The sequence below is a fragment of the Gavialis gangeticus genome, unplaced genomic scaffold (genome assembly GCF_001723915.1).
Source record: "Gavialis gangeticus isolate Ggan-Ray unplaced genomic scaffold, GavGan_comp1, whole genome shotgun sequence".
Taxonomy (NCBI): Eukaryota; Metazoa; Chordata; order Crocodylia; family Gavialidae; genus Gavialis; species Gavialis gangeticus.
The window spans coordinates 31,058,864-31,081,046 of record NW_017728995.1 but is presented as its reverse complement, the minus strand read 5'-3'; the positions used below and the strand labels follow the sequence as shown (position 1 = coordinate 31,081,046).

Sequence of the window (22,183 nt, the reverse complement as noted above, 5' to 3'; positions counted from 1 at the left end):
AGAGAAGGTAGGAAAGGAGGGGGGGTGGCAATCTATGTCAAGGAGCACTACACATCCTCTGCCAGCAGAATGGGGTTAGAGGAAGGGCAAGCTGAAGTGCTCTGGGGGTGTGACGGGGCGGGGCATGCGCTTGGCGGGTGTGACGCTGGAGGGGTGAGTGTGCCATTGGGAGGAGAAGGGCGGGATGGGGGGACCCTCATCCCCCCATGGGGAGATGGGACCTGCCCATCCCCCCATGCAGATGGGCCTGCTCCAGGGCCACGTGCTGCACAGGGCCATGGGCACTGGCAGCATCTGCACCCTGGTCTCAGAGTAGAGGTGGCAGTGCCTGGCGCCAGTGAGGACCAGCACGACCAGGACCACGACCCTGCTCCGGTGGCCAGGCCGCCACAGCAGACGCAGGGACAAGCCACTGTCTGCACAGGTCACCACACCGACCAGCCGTCCGTTCCCCCGTGACAGCAGGAGCCGACAGAATCCACGCCTGCATGGTGGGAGAGCAGCCGTGTGCCCATGCGCACCCCTCTTGTCCGAGCAGAGAGAGCGCCTTTTGGGCTCCGGTTGCTGCATGGGCAGAAACATCCAGTTTTGACACCAAGCTGCCCTGATGTGAAAGCCTCCGAGGGAGGCGGCAGCCCACACTCCTCAGGAACGCACCCAGGCACATCTATAAGAAGAAGATCCCCAATAGATCCCCTGGAAGAAGATCAACGGGAGTCATCTGGGCTCTGGACACGCTTGTGATTTGTCCTCCAATGTGGTGGTGTCAAAATACTTTGTACAAGGGACGTACGTTTGTAGAGCTTCTGTGGGGAACGTTACTGGAGTTAGGACACGCTGGGGTATGAAGGACAGAGCAGGGTGGTCTGAGAGTTAATTGTATCATGGAGCCACCTAACAACTCTTCATGTTTTGGTGATTTTCTAGGTCTCTGCAATGAGATGGGACAGTAGCTTGTCATCATGGGGGACATCCTAGCCTATGAAGCTGAGTTACTTGGGCTGGTGAAAGAGGTCAGTGTTCCCTGTGAAAGGGGAAAGACATTGGCTGGTATTTGCATTTAGGAAGAGGGTGTGGGGTGATTTTTTGCAGCTCTGGTTTTCCTGCTGTTATAAAATCAGAGAATCATGGAGAAGGGCTGGAAGGGAGCTCAGGGGTGACATCTAGTCCAACCCCTGCCTAAGGCAGGATCAGCCCTGTGCAAACCAGCCTAGACAAACCATACTTTAAACTTTGTGCAAGACTGACACAACACAGACCTAACACCCTAACCTGCCACAGGTAAAGCAGGAGAATCATGGGAGCCAGCGTCCTGCTTCTATGAAACGTTGTCAGTATATGCTCAAGAGATCCCGGGTATAGGGCCATGCCCCCCTGCTACAGAGAAAGGCAACCCCTCTCCCCTCCTCCAGTCCATACCAATCTGTGGGGTAAAATGTGGACAGGGGTTTCCAGCTGCCTGAACCCCCATTGACTGCTTTGGCAGGCGGTGTGCTTGCCAAAGGTGCCATAGGCAGAGGATACCAGCAGTAAAGGCTGGCATCAGAATATCACTGCCGGTTGGTAACACCTTTGTAAAACTAGGGCTTTATTCACAGGAACACCCATCAGGAGATGTTTGATCTCAAGGGTTAGATTCCCAAAGGATCAGAGACACCCAAGTCTGACATTTAGATGCTGCTGAGATCTCAGAAGTTCTGTTCAACTATCTCCTCATTCAGCCTGAAATCTCCTATAAATTGGCACTAGCAGTTCTTTGCCCGGGTTGTTATTTTTGTAATTGTAATGTTTGTTTATTTTCAGAGAACTTAGTACAACATATTTAGGTCAAAAATATTGTTTATTGTTAACATAGCACAACATTTAATGTGGAGCAAAAAAAAGGCAAGTGTCAATATAGCAATGATCGTTGAGCTGGAAAAAAAGGGCAAGTGTCAATATAGTAATGACAATTGAGTTGGAAAAAAAGGGCAAGCATCAATATAGTAATGACAATTGAACTGAATTCACTGCATCCAAAATGGAGTGGCACCAGTTTATCTGAGAAGCAAAGTGATCCCAGTCAATGGAAGCCCCCAAAAAGGTCAAGTGAAAAATAACCCACCTATAATTTTCTTTGAGTGGTATTCAATGATTTTGGAAGATAGAGTAGATAGGACCAGCCATTCTCAAGTTATAAATGAACATAAATACAGACAAACAGGCCTACACTTCATTTTATATATAGTTTTCTGCTGGACCACATGGGCAAAACTAAGTCCTGATACCACCAGTCTGCATAGTGACAACCCTGGCAGGCTTCTCCAGCTTAGGAGTTCCTCCACTGATCTTATCCAGCCTAGCAGGCATTCTCAGAATATCCTGCTGCATCAGGACTCACTCAAAAGATAGTTGGGGGTGAGACTTCTTGGGTTGGGGGAGTAAAGGAGAAATGTCTTTCCCTTCAGCATCCACTCCAGACAATGTCTAGTGGTTATAGGGCACTTATCTTGAAGGTGGGGGCTTGTTTTCAAATCTTCAGACAGCCTGATTTGGAGCAAGAACTTGAAGTCTCTCATCCTAAGTTAGTGCCCTAGCCATCTGGCTGTCACTTATTTTGGGGTGAATATACCTCAGTCTCCTCTATTAGGTTAGAGAAGGAAAGTGAGAGATTGATTATAGAATCCAGTAGTTGCTTAGATTTTTGGAGAATCAGGTTCATGTTGGTGCTCTAATTAATATTTAATTATACAAAGCTGAACAGCTTCTGAGGAGACGTTCAGACGGAATTACCCTAAAATGGCCATTCTGGGTAGTGAGAGACCTGGGTTCAAGACCTAGCTCCAAACTGGACAGAGAGGAGATTTGCAAACATAAACAATGCATTAGTGCTGACAGTAGCGGGGCACAACTCTGTGGCGCTGTTGCAATGCTGGGGGCACAGCTCCCTTGCTCAGCATTGTGTCTGGCCAGACTGCAACCCCCATGCCCTGCCTTTGGCACAGAAATTGCATCGCCGCCGCCACCCCACTCCCTGGGTTGAGGTGGTCCGCAGTCTGTGCCTACTTCGGCTAGGACTTAAATGCTGGTCCTGATGGTGCCTGGGAACTCAGTGGGTTGAGACGCCTGGTGCCAGTGACCCATACTCTGGCCTTGTAGATGGCATGGCTCACAGGGGCCTGGTTATGAAGAACACTTTTGGGCAGCTGCTGCCTACTCATCCCCCACCAGCCCCTCTCTTGCACCCCCATGTTTAGGACCTTCTGGATGCGGCCATGTACTGTGATAACCTGAGCCCGTACCAGCGGAGCTCATGTCCCCACCTGCAGCTCCCAGCCATGGCCCCTGTGGGCTATGGGCTGGGTGAGTATGGCCCCCCTAACCAACCCTTCTGGATCAATGGAGCGGTCATCAGCTCCTCTCCTTACCTCACTGGGACCAACGGGGTTTCCTTCCTGCCTGTGGGGTGTGGGGTGTCCCTAGCAGTGAGGCCTGTGCTTCCTGCCTGTACAGGGGCCTGCTTCTCCCACTTCTCATGCAACATGAGCACTGCGACCCACGGCTTCGCCAGGCTGCTCCTAGCAGAGCTCAGTCATGGAAGACAAAGCACCCCTGGCTCTTGCTCCATGGCTGCAGAAGCCAGCTGCCAGGGCCCTGCCATGTTAAACCTCCAACCTGGTATGGGCTGGTGCAGCTGCTGCTGGGCGGCTTCAGCCTCAGCAACCTGATTTACAGCAGGGAAAGGATGGAGGTTTAACATGGCCGGGAAGCAGCCATAAGCCAGACTGGCTGAGCAGTGCCACCTCCACTGCCTCTGGGTCCTGACTCTGGTCAGGCTGCAGCCCTGCTGCCAGTGCAGAAATCTGGGACGTGCCCCCATGCCCTTCCCAGTGTGTACCCAGTGTTTGCAGACAGGGGTCCTACTTCAGGCAGTGCCCTAATTACTGGATTTTTGGCTATAAAAATTTTCTCTTTGTTTTCTTTTTGCAAGAAAAGGCCAACATGGCTGTAGATATCTGCTTCCTTCTAAAATGGGGTTCATGGCTGGGAATGCTGAGTGGATACCAGCATCTTTCTCCATCCCAAAGTTAGGTGCATAACTACCTTTGAGTGGCAGGGCTTAGGTCCTGCCCCCTCCTTATCACATCCTATTGGCAATCTTAGGCAGCTTGTCCTTAGTACATTAGCTTCTGTGAACCCCATTTTTGGGGCATCCCTCTCCCCATATGTTGCAATTTAGGCTGGGGTTCCACTGCACAGCAGGGCATCTAAAAGTTAGGTGCCTCCTGCTGAGTATTGTAACGTCAACCTCTGGTTGTGCATCTAGCCAGAATGTTTTGTTTGCTAAGTTTTTACAAAGCCCAGTGCAAACAGACCGGCATTTATTAGATGTGAAAAAGTAAACAGATAAAAACATGGACTTAAATCTTTCACTGCAGTGTTAGGCAGTGAACCCAAACACTAGAATTAGAAAGTGAATGTGCCCGGTTTGTAATTTTCTCCCCCAGAGCCTGGATCCTACAGGGGGTTAGCTACATGCTTAATTTGGAGTACTCATTGACTTTGCAGCCAATTTTGTATATTTTAGATGGAAGAGGGAGAAATCTTTCCTGACCTTTCCAGCTTTTGCCCTAAGGGATGAGGTTGGATTACCTCCACCCTTAAGTTCAGTTTCGTAGCTTCAGATATGATGAATGATACTTACTTATCTCGCCCATTTTAAAAATTCACTTCAGTATTTGTGATCTCCAGTATCAGGACAATCTGAAGTGACCTGCAGCTGATGCTACCTTCAGAGAGCATCACTTACAAGTTACTAGCCTGTCTCTTGCACCAAGTTACTGCATTTCTTGGTCTTTCTTTCTGGCTTAAATGAAGCAACTGACTATAGGAAGGCTTCAAATCATTCTGGCAACTCATCAGTCAGTATTTTAAGCATTTATTAGATAAGAGTATTATCTGTGTGTTCTTGTGTTGCAGTACTTGGATTTTGCAGAGTTTGAAGAAACGGTGAAAATATTTACAAAGGAATGTAAAGTAAAAGGGAAGCCATTACCAAAAAAAGTTGGAGGTTCCTTGAGAGACTCAAAAGCTTTGATCATCCAGGTAACAAATCCTTACATTTGGTTTAATTAGGTAATCATCAGAACATTAGAGACCTCTGGTGTTTTTTTACAGCTGATGATCTCAACATTTTAAATGCTTGAGCTAATTTTGAGTTGTGAGAGGAAGCTGGGAATAGATGATTTTCAATGAAGGGCCCTCAGTTCAAATTTACTCTCCCAGTAACTTGAGTCCCACAGAACCCAAACTATACATTTTGGTCTTTTTGGTTGCCTCAATTTTTATATTTCCAGCTTGGAGCTCCATGAAAAGAGCTGGTGTTTTGAAAGGTGGTGAGCAACTGCCTTTATAAAATCAGACCACCCGATAAAGTTCATAAGCTGAATCAAGTAGGTTACCTGAACTTGAGGCATCCAACCTTCTGCAACCTGATGGTCCTGTAGTCTGCAAAGCTTATAAGGGCAGTAAGGGTGCATTCACATTTTTAATCTTAATTGGTTGGACACTTTGAAATACTATGTCTGGTTTTACATGATTGGCAGTGGATAATAGGGATTTTGGAATCAAGGATGACTCCCGAGGTCTCAGGCTGTTCTGAGTGTGATAGAAGTCTAAGGTAAGATCAATCAACGTGAAAATTAGAAGGCTGTTTTCTTCAGAAAATGCTTATTTCTTCAGGGAATGCTTAGTAGTAGAAAGCGGCCATCCAGCCAGGGGCTGTTTGCAAAGATGTGCGCAAGCAGACTGAAAAACAAGGATCAGAATGTGTCCTAGGCTGGGTACATTTCTGGTTTGGTGCTTTAAAAATGCAGAGGGAAGTTGATATTAAGAAACACATCCCCAAAGAAGAAGCTACAAAAATGGAGGGGAAGCCAAAGCAATCAGTGTTAATAAATTGAGCCTTATTTGTGGGTGAGATAAATTTAATAACATGCAGGCATTCTTCTGATTGGTTGAAGTCACAAGGGCAAAGGTATATTGAAGTGGGGCTTCACAACCGCTTTGTATTTGTGCTCTGAGCACAGCTACTTGATGCTGGCTGATGAGCAGAGGAAAATTTGTAGTTGTGGTCAGAGGACATGAGCTTGGGTATGGAATTTCCTGCAGACCTAAAGGCTAGGGACAGAAATTACACGTAAACCGGTATGAGTGATCGGAAACCGGTCTGTAACACAACAGAAGTTCAGTGCACAGAAACCACTTTCAAAATGGCCAAAACCAGTTTAAGGTAAACCTGGATGGGTGTAACATCAGACTTAACTGATTCACATTAAATCAGTTTATTAATCTTCTGTCCCAGATCCCCTCCAGATTCAAATTAACTCACAGTCCCCCAGCATCCCAGGATGCTTTGTTTCCCTGCAACCTCCCCTCACAGGGTGGGTGGGCTAACCTTGGCCCAAGCTGTCTGCTCCAGCTGAGCAGGGAGGCATGCTCTAGCACCCCCTGGCTTCTGGCCTGGGCCACTGCAGGCATGTGGCTGCATTTTGGGAATCAAAAGTGAATGTCTGTTCACTTTCTTTTTGGTTCAACCTACACAGCCTAAACTAACCTGTGAAGATTGAATCAATTCAGCCTCTGGCTTTTTGACTGTTTGTACTTAGGCACAATGTCTGTGGGTTACTGTGCACTTGATTATGGTTAACGTAATTGTTTTGGGAGATGGTGAAATGGTGACATTTTCAAAAGCACCTCTGTGACTTAAGTGCCTTGAAAATGAAACTTTGGCTTTTAAATCACCGAGGTTCTTTTGAGAGCTTTCCCCTTTGGTACCCAAGTGATTTCTGTTCTCTTTTGCAGAAGGATCTGCTCATAGCATTTGAAGATGGTGATCAGAAAGTTTTCTTTGAGCTCTGGGAGGAGCATATCTCATCTTCAATCCGGGACAACGAACCGCTTGTCCAGAAGCTGGAGTTTTACCTTCACATACACTTTGCCATCTACCTCTTGAAGCATTCGGTGGGAAAGCCGGTAGGTTTGCTATTCAGTTTGGACATCTTTTAATTTTAATTTGTCTGGTTTCACCACCCGTGTCTCTACCAAGCTAGTGTAGCCTGGGATGGGGGGTGCTGAACAGAAAACCCCAGTCAGTTCCACTCCAGTGACAATACCTTGCATTGCAGTTGGACTTGAAGCCAGCACTTGGCCTTGGGAAGTTAGCAGGTGAAATTACTGACTTGGCCCTTGGTTTTGTTGAAGCATCAAATGCTTTTAAGTTCCAAAGGATACACGGGGATTTGCTAAGTTGAAATTCTGCTTTGAGCTATTGCAGATCATTTGTTTCTAAAGCTGCTTGGAATAGGTTTTCATCAGTAATGGTTGCTTTTGATAAAAATCAACATCTATGGGAAACAACTGAAAGAAAAACAAATGGACATTCCCCAGCAGTGTGTCTTATTTAGATAGTGCGCTGACTCAGTGGGGCAATCGTCTCTTCAATGGAACTGAATAGCCTGTTGTTTTTAACTTATTCAAACTTAGGAAATTCCACAGTGTAACAAAGTAGCATTAATAATTAAAAATGAATTTGATTTTAAAACGATTTTTATTAATCCTGAAGTTATCAGTGGCTCAGGTGAGAACATTTGTTTGTTTTGTAAAAAAATCATGATTTTTAATCCAACAGTATCTCTTCTGTGCTTAGTGTGACATTTTATTTTGAAGTATTTTATTAAACAGAATATCAGAAAAATATATTCCCAGGACCTCTACCACTGAAGCTGATTGATTGACCTATTGATTTCTTTCCATTGCACCATATAAATATATTTTAGTTATGCTACACTTGCTGTGGGATAAGAAATGGCTTATACAAAATATCTAAAATCAAGTAGTGCCTGCCTAGCCCTTTGCCGAATTTGGGTATAGCACTTTGCTTGCAGAAATCTGTTCCAAGTGGACAGATTTGCTTGGTAGAGTAAACAGCCCTCCCTTAATTTCCCTGGCCTCCACCATCCTGTTCTAGCATGAGGAAAAAACCCTTTTATATTTTCTGCTCAGAGCAAAGAACAAGTAAAATGCATTTGCGCTGCTGGGGTGAGTGCTGTTCCTCCAGCTGACCACTGGGAAGCACTAAGCAATGCTTGGCTATCAGTTATTCTGGGATTTATAATTGGGACTTGATCCTGTGTTTATGCCTCCACTTGCAGCTGCCACTCAGCTTTCACAGTAGCTGTTTTATAAACGATACCTGTTTCCTAGGACAAGGCTGAGTTTGATGAAAGGATTTCTCGCTTTAAAATGTATCTCGAGACAAAGGGAGCAGCATTGAGCCAGACCACAGAATTCCTCCCCTTCTATGCCTTGCCTTTTGTTCCCAATCCCATGGTCCATCCGTCATTTAAAGAGCTTTTTCAGGTAAATATTTCTTTTGCACAGGTATTTTTTTGGCATTGACTTGTCTCACAAGGCTGACCGAAGCTGAAGAGACTGTAATCTAGTAATGCTTTTCTGTTGTGTCCTTCACCAGACATAGTAGGATATGTTTTGGTGAGATACTATGTGCATGCTATCAGTACACAACTTACGCTTGCTTACGTTGTCTTAAATCCTGAAAGATCCCAAGTATTTTATTGACTGGTGTTCTTAACCAGGGATCACTGTCCTCTGTGCCTTTGAAATACATATGCCCCTGCATACAAGGTGGCAACATTACACTACAGTTCAACCCCACTCTTTTATAGTCCATGCCCCTTGTGGATTGTCGCCCAGTGTAACCACTGTCTCTGGGTCCCAAAGCTGAATGAGAAACCTGACACATTTTAAATAGCCCATTAGAACCACATTTTAAGAAACAAACCTTAGTCTTAGATAGCGGATAGAAGAGGGAAAAATCAAGTTTTGAAGTAATCCTCCACTGACAGTGAGTGTAGCTGTCCCTATATAGACAATCAGCCAATGTTAGTCATGACTTTGTGGCAACACGGCATATCACTTCCTCTCCAAAAATGCCTTATTGAGAGTATATAGCTACATCTACTGAGTGTCTCACGTAGTTTTTTCCCAATAATTTTTTTGTCAGCTGGGTATGTTTGCCTTTGCCCTCACTTGGGGTGTTTCAGATTCTACAATCCATTTTTTGCAGAGGTGAGATGAGAAAATGCAGGAAGCTGTGATTAAAACTCACAGGGAGTTTTGATCCCTGTCTCTACTTCTTTCACTTTGGAGATTTTACAGTGCTGTGTAATCGTGTTCTTGACTTAACAGTGTTAAGAAAGCACCCTTTTCTCACTTCCTAATTGCCCAGGTGAATGGTTAAGAAAAGATGCCTAAATGAAACTGGCCATTTTGTGGTGCTAGTTTGTGCTTTGGCCAGACTATGTGCATTTGACAGCTGTCTATCAGCTGGTAAGGCAAATTAATACCAAAAATAGGCACAGGCTATGACTTCCTTTGAGACTTTCTGTAAATAATGAGAAACAGGCTGGTTGATTTCAGAGAAGGGGTCTGACTACTTTCTTGCTCTCACTTCGTCATTACCCTTGTTCCATATTTTCCTAGGAAAATCAACCCAGTTTATTCACAGTCCAAGACCTCAATCTGTTTTCACTGATCGTTTCTTGTGAGAATTGTACCATTCAGTTGCCTCCTTGGCATTTTGGCAACTGTTGTGTTTACAGAATGAAAACAGCAAACAGTAAGGAGTTACAAACCTATTAAGCAGTCTTGTTACAGATGGACAGGAGTTTTGTTTTCAAGAATCCTGTGATACTGGACATTGATTGTATATACAGTGTACAGTGCTAGTTGGATTGAAAAAGTAATAGGCAGAAAGGGTTGTAAGAACATATGATATCCAGGGTGATATACCATATTCCATAGCGCAGCATTATCTTAAATTCAGATAAGCAAACCTGCCAAGTCTAAATGATGTATCCTTTCTGACATGGTGAAACTCAGACTGTAAGGGCAGCTTTGAACACCCAGAAGAGCAGTAAATCTCAGGAAGATTTACTCTCACCTGCAGGCTACCTTCTCATCAAGCAGCAAGCAGAGTGGATGGAGGGTGGAGACTGAGGAACTGAGTAGTCGGTAGAAATTCTTAACATACAGAGACTTCATTTTTCCTTCCTGATTTACTGTGTTTTCCATTGCTCAGAGGAGGGTGACTCCACTAACAGGTACAAAGAATAAACAGCATTCCAGATAGCAGCTGATTCACGTTAGTCCATTTTTTCACAGTTTTCCTTCAATCCAAACTGTTTTAGTGATGAGGGAGTCTGATTTACTGAAGTAGCACCTAGACCTTTGCATGGACTATGACAAAACGCTGTATAGACAGAGGCTAGAACATAGACGTTCCAAGCTCAATCAACTGTGAAGTGTGACTGTAGTGATTTCTGCACCTTTCCCTGTCAAAACCAGTTTGCTATTACAGTACATTATGTAAGAATGAAAAATTCTTCTTCATGGTTCATTGTTGACTTGGCTGTTTACATTTGTGCAACTTGAAGCAGCGTGTTTAGAGTACGCCTACTCTGAGGTTTCTTTCAGTCCAGTAAGATTACATAGCATGAATAATTTACAGTTGAAATAAATATTGCATAACATTTCAAGGTCTTGTTTTAAAACAAGTCTGCACATAAAATACAAATCACTTACCATGGAATTGATTTGTAATTTTTTTTGCATATTTTCCAGGAAGCTAACAGACAAACTAGCCTTCATTACATCCAGGAGAGAACTTTTCACAGTCCTGTTGGCTAATGCAAGGCAGTTTATGACTCATGTATGTGTATGGTAGACATAACTTGGTGAACAGCTCTCATTTTTTGTTTTTCTTTTCAAGGATTCCTGGACAGCAGATTTGAAGATGAGGTTGGAAAAGTTCCTATCTCAAACTGTCAAAGCCAGCCATACTCCAAGACTTCTCACTTTATATGTATCCTTTGAACAATGTTTAGATCGTTAATTTAGACTGACTTTTAGAGCAATTCTACTGAAACAGTGTGCTGTTCAGATTTTCTGTATAATTACCATTATGTTGTATTAATAGTAGGAAATATTGTTGACATACCACATTCAGAAAAATAATTAAAAAAAAAGGCATACTGAGCTGTTTGTTTATCAGCTAACCATTATTTAATATAATGTGGATAGTACTGCATTCTCGAAGGCAGAGGTTCCCAACCCCTGGGCCATGGTTCAGTACCAGGCCATGAGGGGTTGGCTGCTGGTTTGCAGGAAGGTTGGCTGCCGGACCAGAAGTCCAGAAGTGACCAGCATACTGTGGACCAGTATGCCGGTCTGCAGTATGCCGGTCACTTCTGGTCCGCGATTTGCTAGTTCATGGTTTGCTGGTCCGCAGTCACTTCTGGTCTGCGGTTTGCCAGTCTGCGATCTAAAAAGGTTGGGAACCACTGCTCTAAGGCACTGTTCAGATGACAGCCATGTTCTTGGCATCCAGTTTTCATCGCTAGTTGTTTCAGTGGCTAGCTGGAATTCTCCCAAGGCTTTCAGGAGTGCAAGAGAGAATTGTTTTATTAGACAAATTATGCTGCTAACTTTATTTTATTGGTCAAATCATCCCTGTTCCTCTGCCTCAGTCCAGCCCAAGAAGAGCTGGATTTGGTACCTTGCAGTCAGCTGTAAGGAGCCCTAGGAGTAAAGAAGGGTTCAAACTGGATGCTTGCACCATAGCAGAATTGAGTTGTCCCAGCTCTTTCCCTATTGCATCTTCATTTCTTCTGACCCATCAGTTTAGTTGCCCTGTCCACTGCAGTGGGGAGAGAGCTAGGATTGCTTTTGCTGCTGTTCCACTCCCCTTTGCTCTTGTCCACTCCCCTCCACCTGGCAGGATGGAGATCAGTGATGAGCAATGGCAGCTTTCCCTTCTAGGTTGCAACTCCCCGTGTGGAAAGGCTACATAAAGTAGTAGCCTTATTCTTCTGCATGGGTGGCTCATAATTGACCTCTAAATATTCCTTGGTTTGGAAAAACTGTTCACTGCAAACTGTTTGCAGGTTTTCACCTTACAAAAACTAGTGTTTGATAACACTTCCTTGGATATTAGCCCTTTTGAACCATTTCTTGGTTACTGGCTGCTAGGACTTTAGCTATCAAAGTTCATGCTTCAGGATTTACATTGATGTCTGTAGGGCTCAGCAAAGATTTTTCCAATCTGTTTGGTGCAACATTGCTCACTGGGATAGATGTGTCCCCATTCCACCCTCGCCTCTTCCATGGAAGTGTTTGGCAGTGGCTCTAGTGTGGCTCTAGGCATGATTTACCTTCTTGGTCAAGTTCACTCATCTGTGTCCTTAACCTGAAACCCTCTGACATGGATGTCTATTTTCCTGAACTATACTTTTTCTGGTACCACAGAAGGAGCATGGGCAGTGCAGCAAAGGTAAATGACCAGATTTGTTGGGGATGGTTTATAGTCCTGTTTTGTTAACAGCAATGGAAACTAGGAGAAAAGTGGGCCTGAAACCAGAGGGGAGGTAGTGAAACTTGGCAAAAAATAGCTTAAAATTAAGACTCTTGATGCCTACTTTGAATGGATTTTGAAGCCAGTGAGACTGTTCATGGGCACAGCTGACTGCCAGCAAGTGAGAAGCTGCAGGAATGGGGCCTGATTGTGCAGCTTTCTATTTTCAGCTTGGCTTTGACTCAAGAGCAAAATGAACAGTGTGCTTGGTGGAACGTATATGTTTCAGCACATTTTGCCACCGTGGTAAGATGCAAGCTTTTTTGACTTCCGGGGTAGTCTGTTCTTGCAGCTGCTCATATGTAGGTCCTCTGCCCCCAAATGCAGTAAATTATTCTGTAGGTTGTCAGAAACTGGCAAAGAAACAGAGGTTTAAGGCATTTAACTCCTCTTCCATATTTTCTTTTATTAGATTCTTAAAATAAAATCCATTTGTTTAACCTGCATAAAAGCATGTGAATCTTGGAGTAACTTTCTTACCATGTGTTGTTAAATCTCACTTTCAAAGGTGACTTTAGCATCTCCTTGTCATTGACAATTCAGTGAGACCAGATCACCCAAGTGCCTGAATCCATTAGATGCTTTTGAACATTTTCCCTCCAGTTTCTAACGTTCATTTTGGCACTGTGGTTCTCATTGGGTGCATCTACACATGCAGTTAATGGAACATGATAAACTCCAGTGCGGTCTACGCTGGAGCAAACTGTTTCTGGGCGCAGCGTCTGCACAGGCTTCTGGGACTGCAGCACTTTGAGCTGGGGCAGAGCAGTCCTGGTCTGGCAGGAGGCCCCAGGCTCCAGGTTGGGTGGTAGAGAGGCTGGCTGGGGCATGAAGGTGCTAAAGTGCAGGGCTAGGTGGTAGGCATGCCTGCACTATGGCACCCACATGCCCCAGCCACCCCCTGTCACCATCTACGTGTGTGTTTGGTGGAGTGAATTACTCTGCTGTAGGATACTAGTGTCCTCAACAGTACTATCCTACGGCGGATTTAATTAATTTACTGCGCCTTAATAGTGGTGCACATGTAGACTGTGATGCTTTACTGCATAGTTAATTAGTCAACTCTGCAGAAAAGTGCATGTGTAGATGCATCCATTGACTCCTGTATGTGCACAAAATCATTAGGTCCCTGTGTCACTTTATCCATTGAGTTTTGTTTGATTTGTATTTTTGCTCTGAGATTAGTTGTGCTCTGCCAACTTTCGTCTGCAGAACAAAAAAAGAAATGGCATGTGTCTTCCTGTCTGAAAAGCTTCAATTATTCATTTTGTTATTTTATGTTCTATTTTGCACATGATTCTGTGAAGTATAAAGGAAGCATCTTTCCAATTTGTATTGTTTTAAAGGTGGGACGCTAGAGAAATGGCAGTTATTTTTCCCCTAAGCAGACTTTTTCAAAGGGAGCGGTTTCTATAGAATGATATTAAGTTGGTCTTTTAACATAGGCCCCAATCCTCTGAAAACCTTTTGCCTGGATAGACTTCTGCACAGGATAGATACTGCCTGTGTGGTTCTGTGAGGAGACTCAGACATGACACCCTTTAATATATAACTCTCTTTTACTCCCAAGGGCATGTTGGTCTAGACTTTTAAGAAGACTGCTTGAGACCTGCTTTATAGGAAAGGGCATTGGCTTCTGAGGTGTGAGCTTGGCAATGTGCTTGCTGGATCGCAAGGGCAAGGCTTGGTGTGGGACCCATAGAATATATTCACTGTTGGCGACGTGTGCTTTATCAATGAAGGAGAAAGGCAAACAAAATTAACAGACAACACATGAATGAAGCCTAGCATGGCAAAGCGTACCGAACACAGCCCCTCGCAAACACCTGCCGGTCGTTAGTCTGACGGGCTGAAGCACTTTGAGGTTAGCTGTGCGCTGATGCAAATATACTGGAGAGTTAGTGTGTTTGTCTCCTGATTAACCTGCTCGCTTCTTTGGCTCCCCTCCAGTTTGCCAGAAAACATTGATACCTGTATGGTGCGAAAAGCCATCTGCGTGGCAGTTGTGCTCATGTTACTACTTTCCCATAGGTGTTTTGTTTGCCTGGGTAGATCACAAGAATTACAGAATATTGGCATTGGGCACATGAAGCCCCTGACTCTGTGTGTATCCTGAGCGTTAATGGAAAATGGTGGAAATGAAAATTTCCCTGGTTGCTCAGTTACTGTGCTTTGTATTTCCTGACATCAAAAATCAGGGCAAAGTTTACACTTCTCTCTTGGTTTTTATATTCTAGATTTGTCTCGGGCTCTATTGTTTTTAGTTCATTGATGTGAAGCCTGTGGGGCAATCAGAAAAGGAGCTGTAGTGCCAAATAGAGCTAAAGCACCTGAAGCATGGAGGGCTCCAAAGATGTTTGTGTCCCTAGCCTGAAAGACAAGAAACCTTTCAGCAGATGTCCATGCCTAAGAGCGAGTACACTACAGAGCAGCACAAGAATAATAAATAATGTAATTTCTGCAGTATCACTTCCAGTAACTGATTGGGTGAGATTTTAAGACACAGATGTATCTAAAGCAAAGGGGGCGCAAACAACCCCAGGGCTGTTTGGAATTGCACATGACTCTCCTCAATTACTCCACGATTTTATTCTCGTGTATCTGTCTTACTCTTGGCCTTTGAGATTTGTAATTAGTAATTGTAGTTACTAATTAATCTTATTAGTCTATTAAAAGTCTTAGCCTAGGTTTGAGGCTGCAGTCTCCTGTGGGTCATGCACAAACAATGACTTTTCAGAGCTGATGTCCTTCATTGTAAGATCCCCAGGCAAAGATGCATTATTTTGGATGTTAGCATACTTCAGGCATGGTGAACAGGAGGGATTGGTTTGCACTTCAGTGTGTTTTTGTTTTTTTTTTCCTGTGGGTTCTTGCTTCTTGGCCTTTTGGCTAAGATTAAGTGCAAATAAATCATGAGCCATCATCAGTCTGAAGAGAGATGGCTAAGACAACCTGCCAGAAGCAAGAATAGGCGGAATCATAGAGTCATAGAAAATGAGGGCTGGAAGGGACCTCAGGTGGTCACATCTAGTCCATCCCCCTGCTCCAAGCAGGACCAGCCTCAGCTACATCATCCCAGCCAAGGCTTTGTCTAGTCAGGCTTTGAAAACCTCCAAGGATTGAGCTTGCACCACCTGTCTGGGTAACCTGTTCCAGTGTTTTACTACCCTTCTAATGAGAGAGTTCTTCCTAATATCCAACCTCAACTTCCCTTGCTGCAACTTGAGGCCATTGCTCCTTGTCCTGTCGTCTGCCCCCACTGAGACCAGTCCAGCCCCATCCTCTTTGCAACGCCCCTGCAGGGAGTTTAAGGCTGCTATCAAATCCCCCTCAGTCTCCTCTTCTCCCAACTAAATAATCCCAGTTCCCTCAGCCTCTCCTTATAAGTCATGTCCCCCAGCCCAAGAACCATTTTCCTTGCCTTTCCCTGGACTCTCTCCAACTTGTCCACATCCCTTCTGTAGTGATGTGGCCTCACTAGTGCTGAATAGAGGGGAAGATTCGCTTGCCTTAACCTGCTGGCAGCACTCCTACCAATGCAGCCACATTAGCTTTCTTGGCAACAAGGGCACACTGCTGGCTCCTATCCCTCTTATTGTCCCCTGTCACCCCCCCCCCCGGGTCCTTTTCTGCAGACTGAAAGAGGCTGTAGACCCCCAACAAAGACTGCAAACACTACTGACAGTACTTAATATGTGGCCAGTGTTGACCACATGCTAAGCACAATGCTCAAGAATGCTCTAACTTCCTTTGCTTATGTACCAATGTGGTTACCAGGCATGGGGTACTGCTCTTCTCTGAACTCTACCAGAACAATCATTTGACCAAGGAAGGAGTGTAGGAGTGACATAAAATCATGGAAAATGAGTGTTGGAAGGGAGCTCAGGAGGTCACATCTAGTCCAACCCCCTGCTTAAAGCAGGAGCAGCCCCAACTACATCATCCCAGCCAAGGCTTGTCTATCTGGGTCTTAAAAGCCTCAAAGGATGGAGATCCCACCACCTCTCTGGGTAGCCTGTTTAGGGCTTTACTACCCTCCTAGTGAGAAAGTTCTTCTTAAAATCTAACCTAAACTTCCCTTGCTGCAACTTGAGGTCCTTCAAATGGAAAGGGTATTGATACCGTGCTTCCTTTGTTTTAAAGGCTGTTTTTTTAATTAAGAATCACTGTTCGTGACTAAAGAGCCCTGTAGTGGGCAGCTGTCATACATAGGTGGACAGTTTTAAATGCCGAGACCCGCTTTCATGCAGTTAGTGGGGTGCCTGAACATTCAAAGGTGTCAATTCTCCTGCAAACTATGTAGCTGCAAGATCGATTCTCATTACTGACTGTGTTTGTTCCCCCATCAAACTTTGGAAAGCAGATGAAATAGTGGATTTATTCTCCATGACTCATTTTAATTTTTCCTCCACTTCCAGTGCTCTTGATGGCATTGCCTTAATTAGACCTATCGTATCATAATTGAATGTTCCGGTTTTGTCATTATGGCAAAAGGACTGGGGTACTGAGCAGAAGTTTTTGTGCCACGTGTTCTCAGGATCTTTACCATTTTGGAAAAAATACTGTATTTTGTAGTTGCGTGGTCTAGAAACCTGGTACGCATTTTGCATTTGCAGTCATAAGGGTCAGAGCAAAATCAAGACCAAATGTTTTTGTGTCAGGGAAAAGATGTTTTTAGTTGTTTATGAAAGTTCTCATGATTCTTTTGACAACTGTGAAATTAAAGAAAAAAATGAAAGAGAACAGACTATTTACAGCCTGGGGAGCTGGGAGATTAGATTCTCTCAGTGAGTTTGCCATCAGGAGGAGCTATTAAGTTGGCCCTTTAGATATTTTTTGCCAGACATAGATATGAACTATGACCTGTCCCAAGCTCAGCTGTTATTCTTTCTCACTGATTTTGTCTGTCTCCAGAAGAAAAAAAGCCCCACTCCTGCAGATGCAGGATGCTGCAATTCATTATATGTGACTCTCAAAAAGAGACCATTTTAAAGGAGAAAGGAGGAGGATGGTGGGTGCATCTACACAAGACATTTAGGACTTGCATAACTGGCATTATTGCGCAATAGTGTCCCAGTGCGCAGTCATAATGAGCTACTGCACAGTAAGCATCTCTCTTAGACGCCCCCTGCGAGGGTGAAATAATTGTCCTTTTATTCACAAGCCACCAAAAACACAGCTTAGAAGTCAGAAAAGGCAGTTTCTCTGCAGGGTCTGGCTCTGTTTTCGCACCTGTCTATAGATAAATTTTTTAAGCGTCTTCTTAAAATGATTATATTTCAGATAAGTGGAAGCATGACAGTTTGAAATGGCTTTTTCACGTGTCATAAAAGCTTGGACTGTACTAATTAAAAATGTAGTTCTGTCTCATAATTTTAAAATTATTTGCTGGAGTCTGTTTAAAAAACCAAACAAACCAGCAAACAGCTGTGCTCAGTATAGCCCTTCTGCTAGAAATTGAGCATGTTTCTGAAACTTTAAAAAATACAGGACATGACAGGTTGTAAGCAATTCTTAGCATCAAAATTCATATTGCTATAAAGCAACCTGTATTTTTCTCATTGGTAGTGAAAGTTGTTACAGACAGTTCAGTTTGAATATTGTTATTTTTGGCAGATTTACATTCACATGCTTATTGCTTGGTGAAGCAATCTGCCAGAAAGTAAGTTACTCTACAGAAATCCAGCAGGCATTTTTGGTAAAAAACATCTTGCAACATAACTGGTCCTTGACTGCACAAGACCCCTGGAAAAGTACATAGCTAAAATATTAGTTTCTGAGCATCTAAAGTATGCAGCAGAAGCATGCAATAAATTTTTTGAACTAACATAGCACCCTCCAAATGAGGATCTCAGACCACTTTAGAAATAAGTTAGATATTAGGAAAAACTTTCTCACTAGGAGGGTAGCAGAGCCTTGGAACAGGTTACCCAGAGAGGTGGTGGACTCTGCATCCTTGGAGGTTTTGAAGACACGGGTAGACAAAGCCTTGGTTGGGATGATGCAGTTGGGGCTGGTCCTGCTTGGAGCAGGGGGCTGAACTAGATGTGACCTTCTGAGGTCCCTTCAACCCTCATTTTCTATGAGTCTAAGATTTCTATGATGGTGGGAGGAACTGCCACATTTCAGAGAGAAAAGCAGCATTAGGAGTCAAAAAGATTTGCTCAGGCTCACAGAACAAAGCTAGGAAGAGGATGTCATTCTTATGACTCCATTTTGTATTTTAATCATTTGTTTGTGCTTTTTTGCCTGTGCATCCGTTGGTGTGGCCTGAATACTTTGCTGACACTCCATGAATCTCTGGCGTCTGGGGATAAGGAGTCCTAGTTCTGTCTGCTTTTCGGTAGTAAAAAAAAGTGGGTCTCTGAAACTTGGATGTCAGAAAGTGCCACAGAGGGGATTCTGTCCTCTTACAGATAAGTAACCATCGTATCATTGTAGCATCAGAATAAAGTTGGAGTTTCGTCTAGTTATTTTAACACAGAATCTTAGCAAGACCATAAACCAGCTGTGCTTGCACAGTCCCTCTGTCAGCTTGTGGCAGCGTTCACTATGACTCAGGATGGTAAATTCCCAAGTGGCGTTTGCAATTTTATGCCCTTATTGGTAGTCAGTAATGTGATAACGATTGCTGGCAGAGATACAGGAAGTGCGCTTGAAAGCTTGTGGCAGCCTTGTTAAGGCTGAATTTTGGTGCTGTTTACCTAAAGAGTAACTTAATTGAAAAGAACATGTATGGATATGTCACTCATTAACATGCCTTAGCATCCTTTTTGGTGCAGAAGGCATGCCAGTATAGGAAAAGTGGCATCGTTTTCTCAATTCACCAGTTTTGCTACCAATCAAGTCAGCCGAACAATGGAATTGCTTGCCAAAGGATGTGATGAAGTTACCACCGCTGGAGAAAACTGAGGTCACTGGAGTCAGGCAGCTCTAGGGGATTTTGTCAAGTTCTGTGGACACAGCCATGTGGGAGACTGGGTTAGAAATTGTCCTAGGACATTTAAGATTGCATTCTTTTGTAATCCCGTGAACTAGCTAACTCTTGCTCTTTAAATCTAAAATGGACAACACCTAGGATTTACCCCGCCACAAAAGGTACTGCATCACCACATTTGTACAAAAACGGTCCTCTCAAGTTTTATTATAGGGTACTCTCCCACTAATAGCACACCTCCCCAGGCACCAGAACGGCCGTCTGTGAGTGAATGGCTCGGTGACCTTCTTCTCTTTTGCTGGTTTGTTTCTGAAGTGACAGTTCTGACTTGGATGGAAAAAAACCCTCTTCTGTGTGAAAATGTTTTATCTGCTGCTGTTGCAGATGACTTTGAGCGCATTGTAGTAGTCTAGTTACAAGGCAGCGAAGGGCAATTCTTCAAAAATTGTTCTGTAATTAGTCTGCTCTGAGTTCTTTCACCCCTGGACACAGGGTCTGGGTGCTGGCCAAATGCTGTTGAAGTGTGGTAATTCTGCAAAGCCAGCTGGAAACCTCTTCCCTCTGCTGTGGGATTGGAGGACTTGGAGCACAGATGCAAAATACAAAATTGTCCAAAACGTTGTCATAGCCAAAGACCCTTTAATCAAATACATGTTCACTTTTATCACGCACTTTCTTCTGGTTTTTACTTTTTGTGTCTGAAAAGCTAGAGGTTTTTATATAACCAGATCCTGGCCTCTGTGCTGAGCAGCATCTTCAAGCCTGCCACAGTCTGGTAATTGCAGTGATGCAGTTTGTAACTATGGGAGCATTTGTGATTGTGGTTTCATTGAGCAAACAGGACAAGAAGAATAGGCCCAGCTAAGCTCTGATGCAACGTAACAGGGACAAACCAGTAGCCAAGCCATGACCTCGGTACAATTTATTTGAAGTCCACCTTGTGAATAAAAAATAACCCCCTAGTAACAGGTCAAACTATTCTCCTACCAGCATGCTTCAGATTTTGTCAGTGTTATTTTTCCTGGAAGACTAAGGGTTTTTATTTTTGTTTTTCAACCTCTTCATAGAAATGTTGCAGCAGCTTCATCAGCAGCTCATGGAAGCTGACCGCAGGAGCATGACCTATGTGAAACGCTTTAATAAAATCCAGGCAGACTATCACAATCTCATCGGGGTTACTGCTGAGCTGGTTGATTCCCTCGAGGCCACAGTCAGTGGCAAGATGGTAAGAGGAGACTTCCATGTGTACTTGCTACTATTAAAAAGAAAAAAATATGGAAATATAATACCTCTGAGGTATGCACTGTGTTCTACAGCCACCTGCCTGTATGACTACATCCAGCATTTAATATGCAGCACACTGCTGTGGTGGGACAAAGATGCTACAAGAGGGTGCCACACAAATCTCAGGGCTCAGAAACAGTTTAGGGCCAGTGTTCCACCCCTCGCAAGGTGGGCTCAGGGGGTGCAGCGGGGACAGCAGTCGCAGGAGCAGCACTGACTGTGACACAGACTGCGGCAGCCCTCAGAAAGCTGGTGCAGATACGCGTTACTGCGAGAATCTGATTCACACCACAGCCCGACCACTTCCACAGCTGACTCGGAATCAAGTGGCAGAAAGGTAACATAAAGCCTCCTGCTTCACCTGCGTGTTGTTAATTTAGTTAGTAAAGGACAAAAATGGAAAGAAGTGAATTGTTGCCTATGCAGAGCGGCCTGGATCGGTGTCTGGAACCCACAGCCTCGCTCCAGGTAAAGAGTGCGAGGAGTGTAAACCTGCTTTTGTCTCCTGAGTTAGGGCAGGTGTTCTGGCATCATTTAGGACAGCATGGAGACTGTTCATGATCACTGCCTCCCTGCATCTTCCAGCGACTTGTTGGGTTGCCAAGGTGGTGGAAGCATAGGGCTCACTGACGTGCCTCTGTGTCACTTGGGGAGCACTGTGTGCTAGTGTGAACTGTTTGCTTCTGATGGGTTACCAGCAGCAGCTGTTTTCCAGTCCAGCATCCGAACTTTGCTTTAGGGCAGGTTGGGAAAGGCACCTGCTTTCACATTGGCTTTGGAGATTAGGAGCAAATATCCAGTTGTGTCCTTGCTCCTTTCTGTTCCCTATTTTAGTGCTGTCCACAGTGATTCCCTCTGTTTTCTTACATGGAACTGAGCCAAGAACACCCGGCTTGGTAACCTGTGTTTTGATTTTTGTTTCCATTTGCTCCAGAAGCCAAAATTGCACAATCATTTCATCCTTCCCAGATCTGCCCAGCTGATGGCACTCTTTAGCCACATACTGTTACTGCTTCTGTTGTTCATCAGAGGGGTTTTGAACATTAAGTGCAGTCCCATTAGATGGATAGCATTCATTCTGATTAAAGGGTTTGACAGCTCCCTGGGTCTTTGCTTGTTAAGATCATGAGGGTTGGGGGATAGGGATAGCTCCACACTGGACTGCCGGGAGCCTTGCTCCTGCTGCTGTTAGAGAGTCTGGGACATGCTATCACAATTTGGGAGTCCATAGAGAGCAAGAAACTCTTAAACCCTGGAGAAATTAGGAATGAGCATGCTCACAGTATCACTCACTGCCCCTGGTAAATACAGGGCAGCGGTGATCATTTCCCTGCAATAGGCAAGTCCACTGTGATTTCATTTTCTTCGAGCCATAAAGCCCACTGGTGTAATGACCTTAGGATTGTATGAAAGGAAACACAAAACACATCCTATATAATTCAGGCTTCCTCTCTTTTCTGGGTGGCTTCTGGTGTGGTGGGAGAACTGCC

At 44.3% G+C, this 22,183-nt stretch overlaps 1 protein-coding gene across 1 annotated transcript in view; it reads left to right on the top strand.

Annotated features, from left to right (window-relative positions):
* ARMC9 (armadillo repeat containing 9) overlaps positions 1-22,183 on the top strand; it is a 128,192-nt gene that overhangs the window by 161 nt on the left and 105,848 nt on the right. The window contains exons 2-8 of the mRNA XM_019503435.1: positions 928-1,013; positions 4,960-5,085; positions 6,844-7,014; positions 8,245-8,400; positions 10,832-10,924; positions 12,367-12,391; positions 20,477-20,634. Coding sequence (XP_019358980.1) covers positions 963-1,013; positions 4,960-5,085; positions 6,844-7,014; positions 8,245-8,400; positions 10,832-10,924; positions 12,367-12,391; positions 20,477-20,634 — 780 coding nt within the window. The 5' untranslated portion in view covers positions 928-962. The remainder of the gene's footprint in view (positions 1-927; positions 1,014-4,959; positions 5,086-6,843; positions 7,015-8,244; positions 8,401-10,831; positions 10,925-12,366; positions 12,392-20,476; positions 20,635-22,183) is intronic.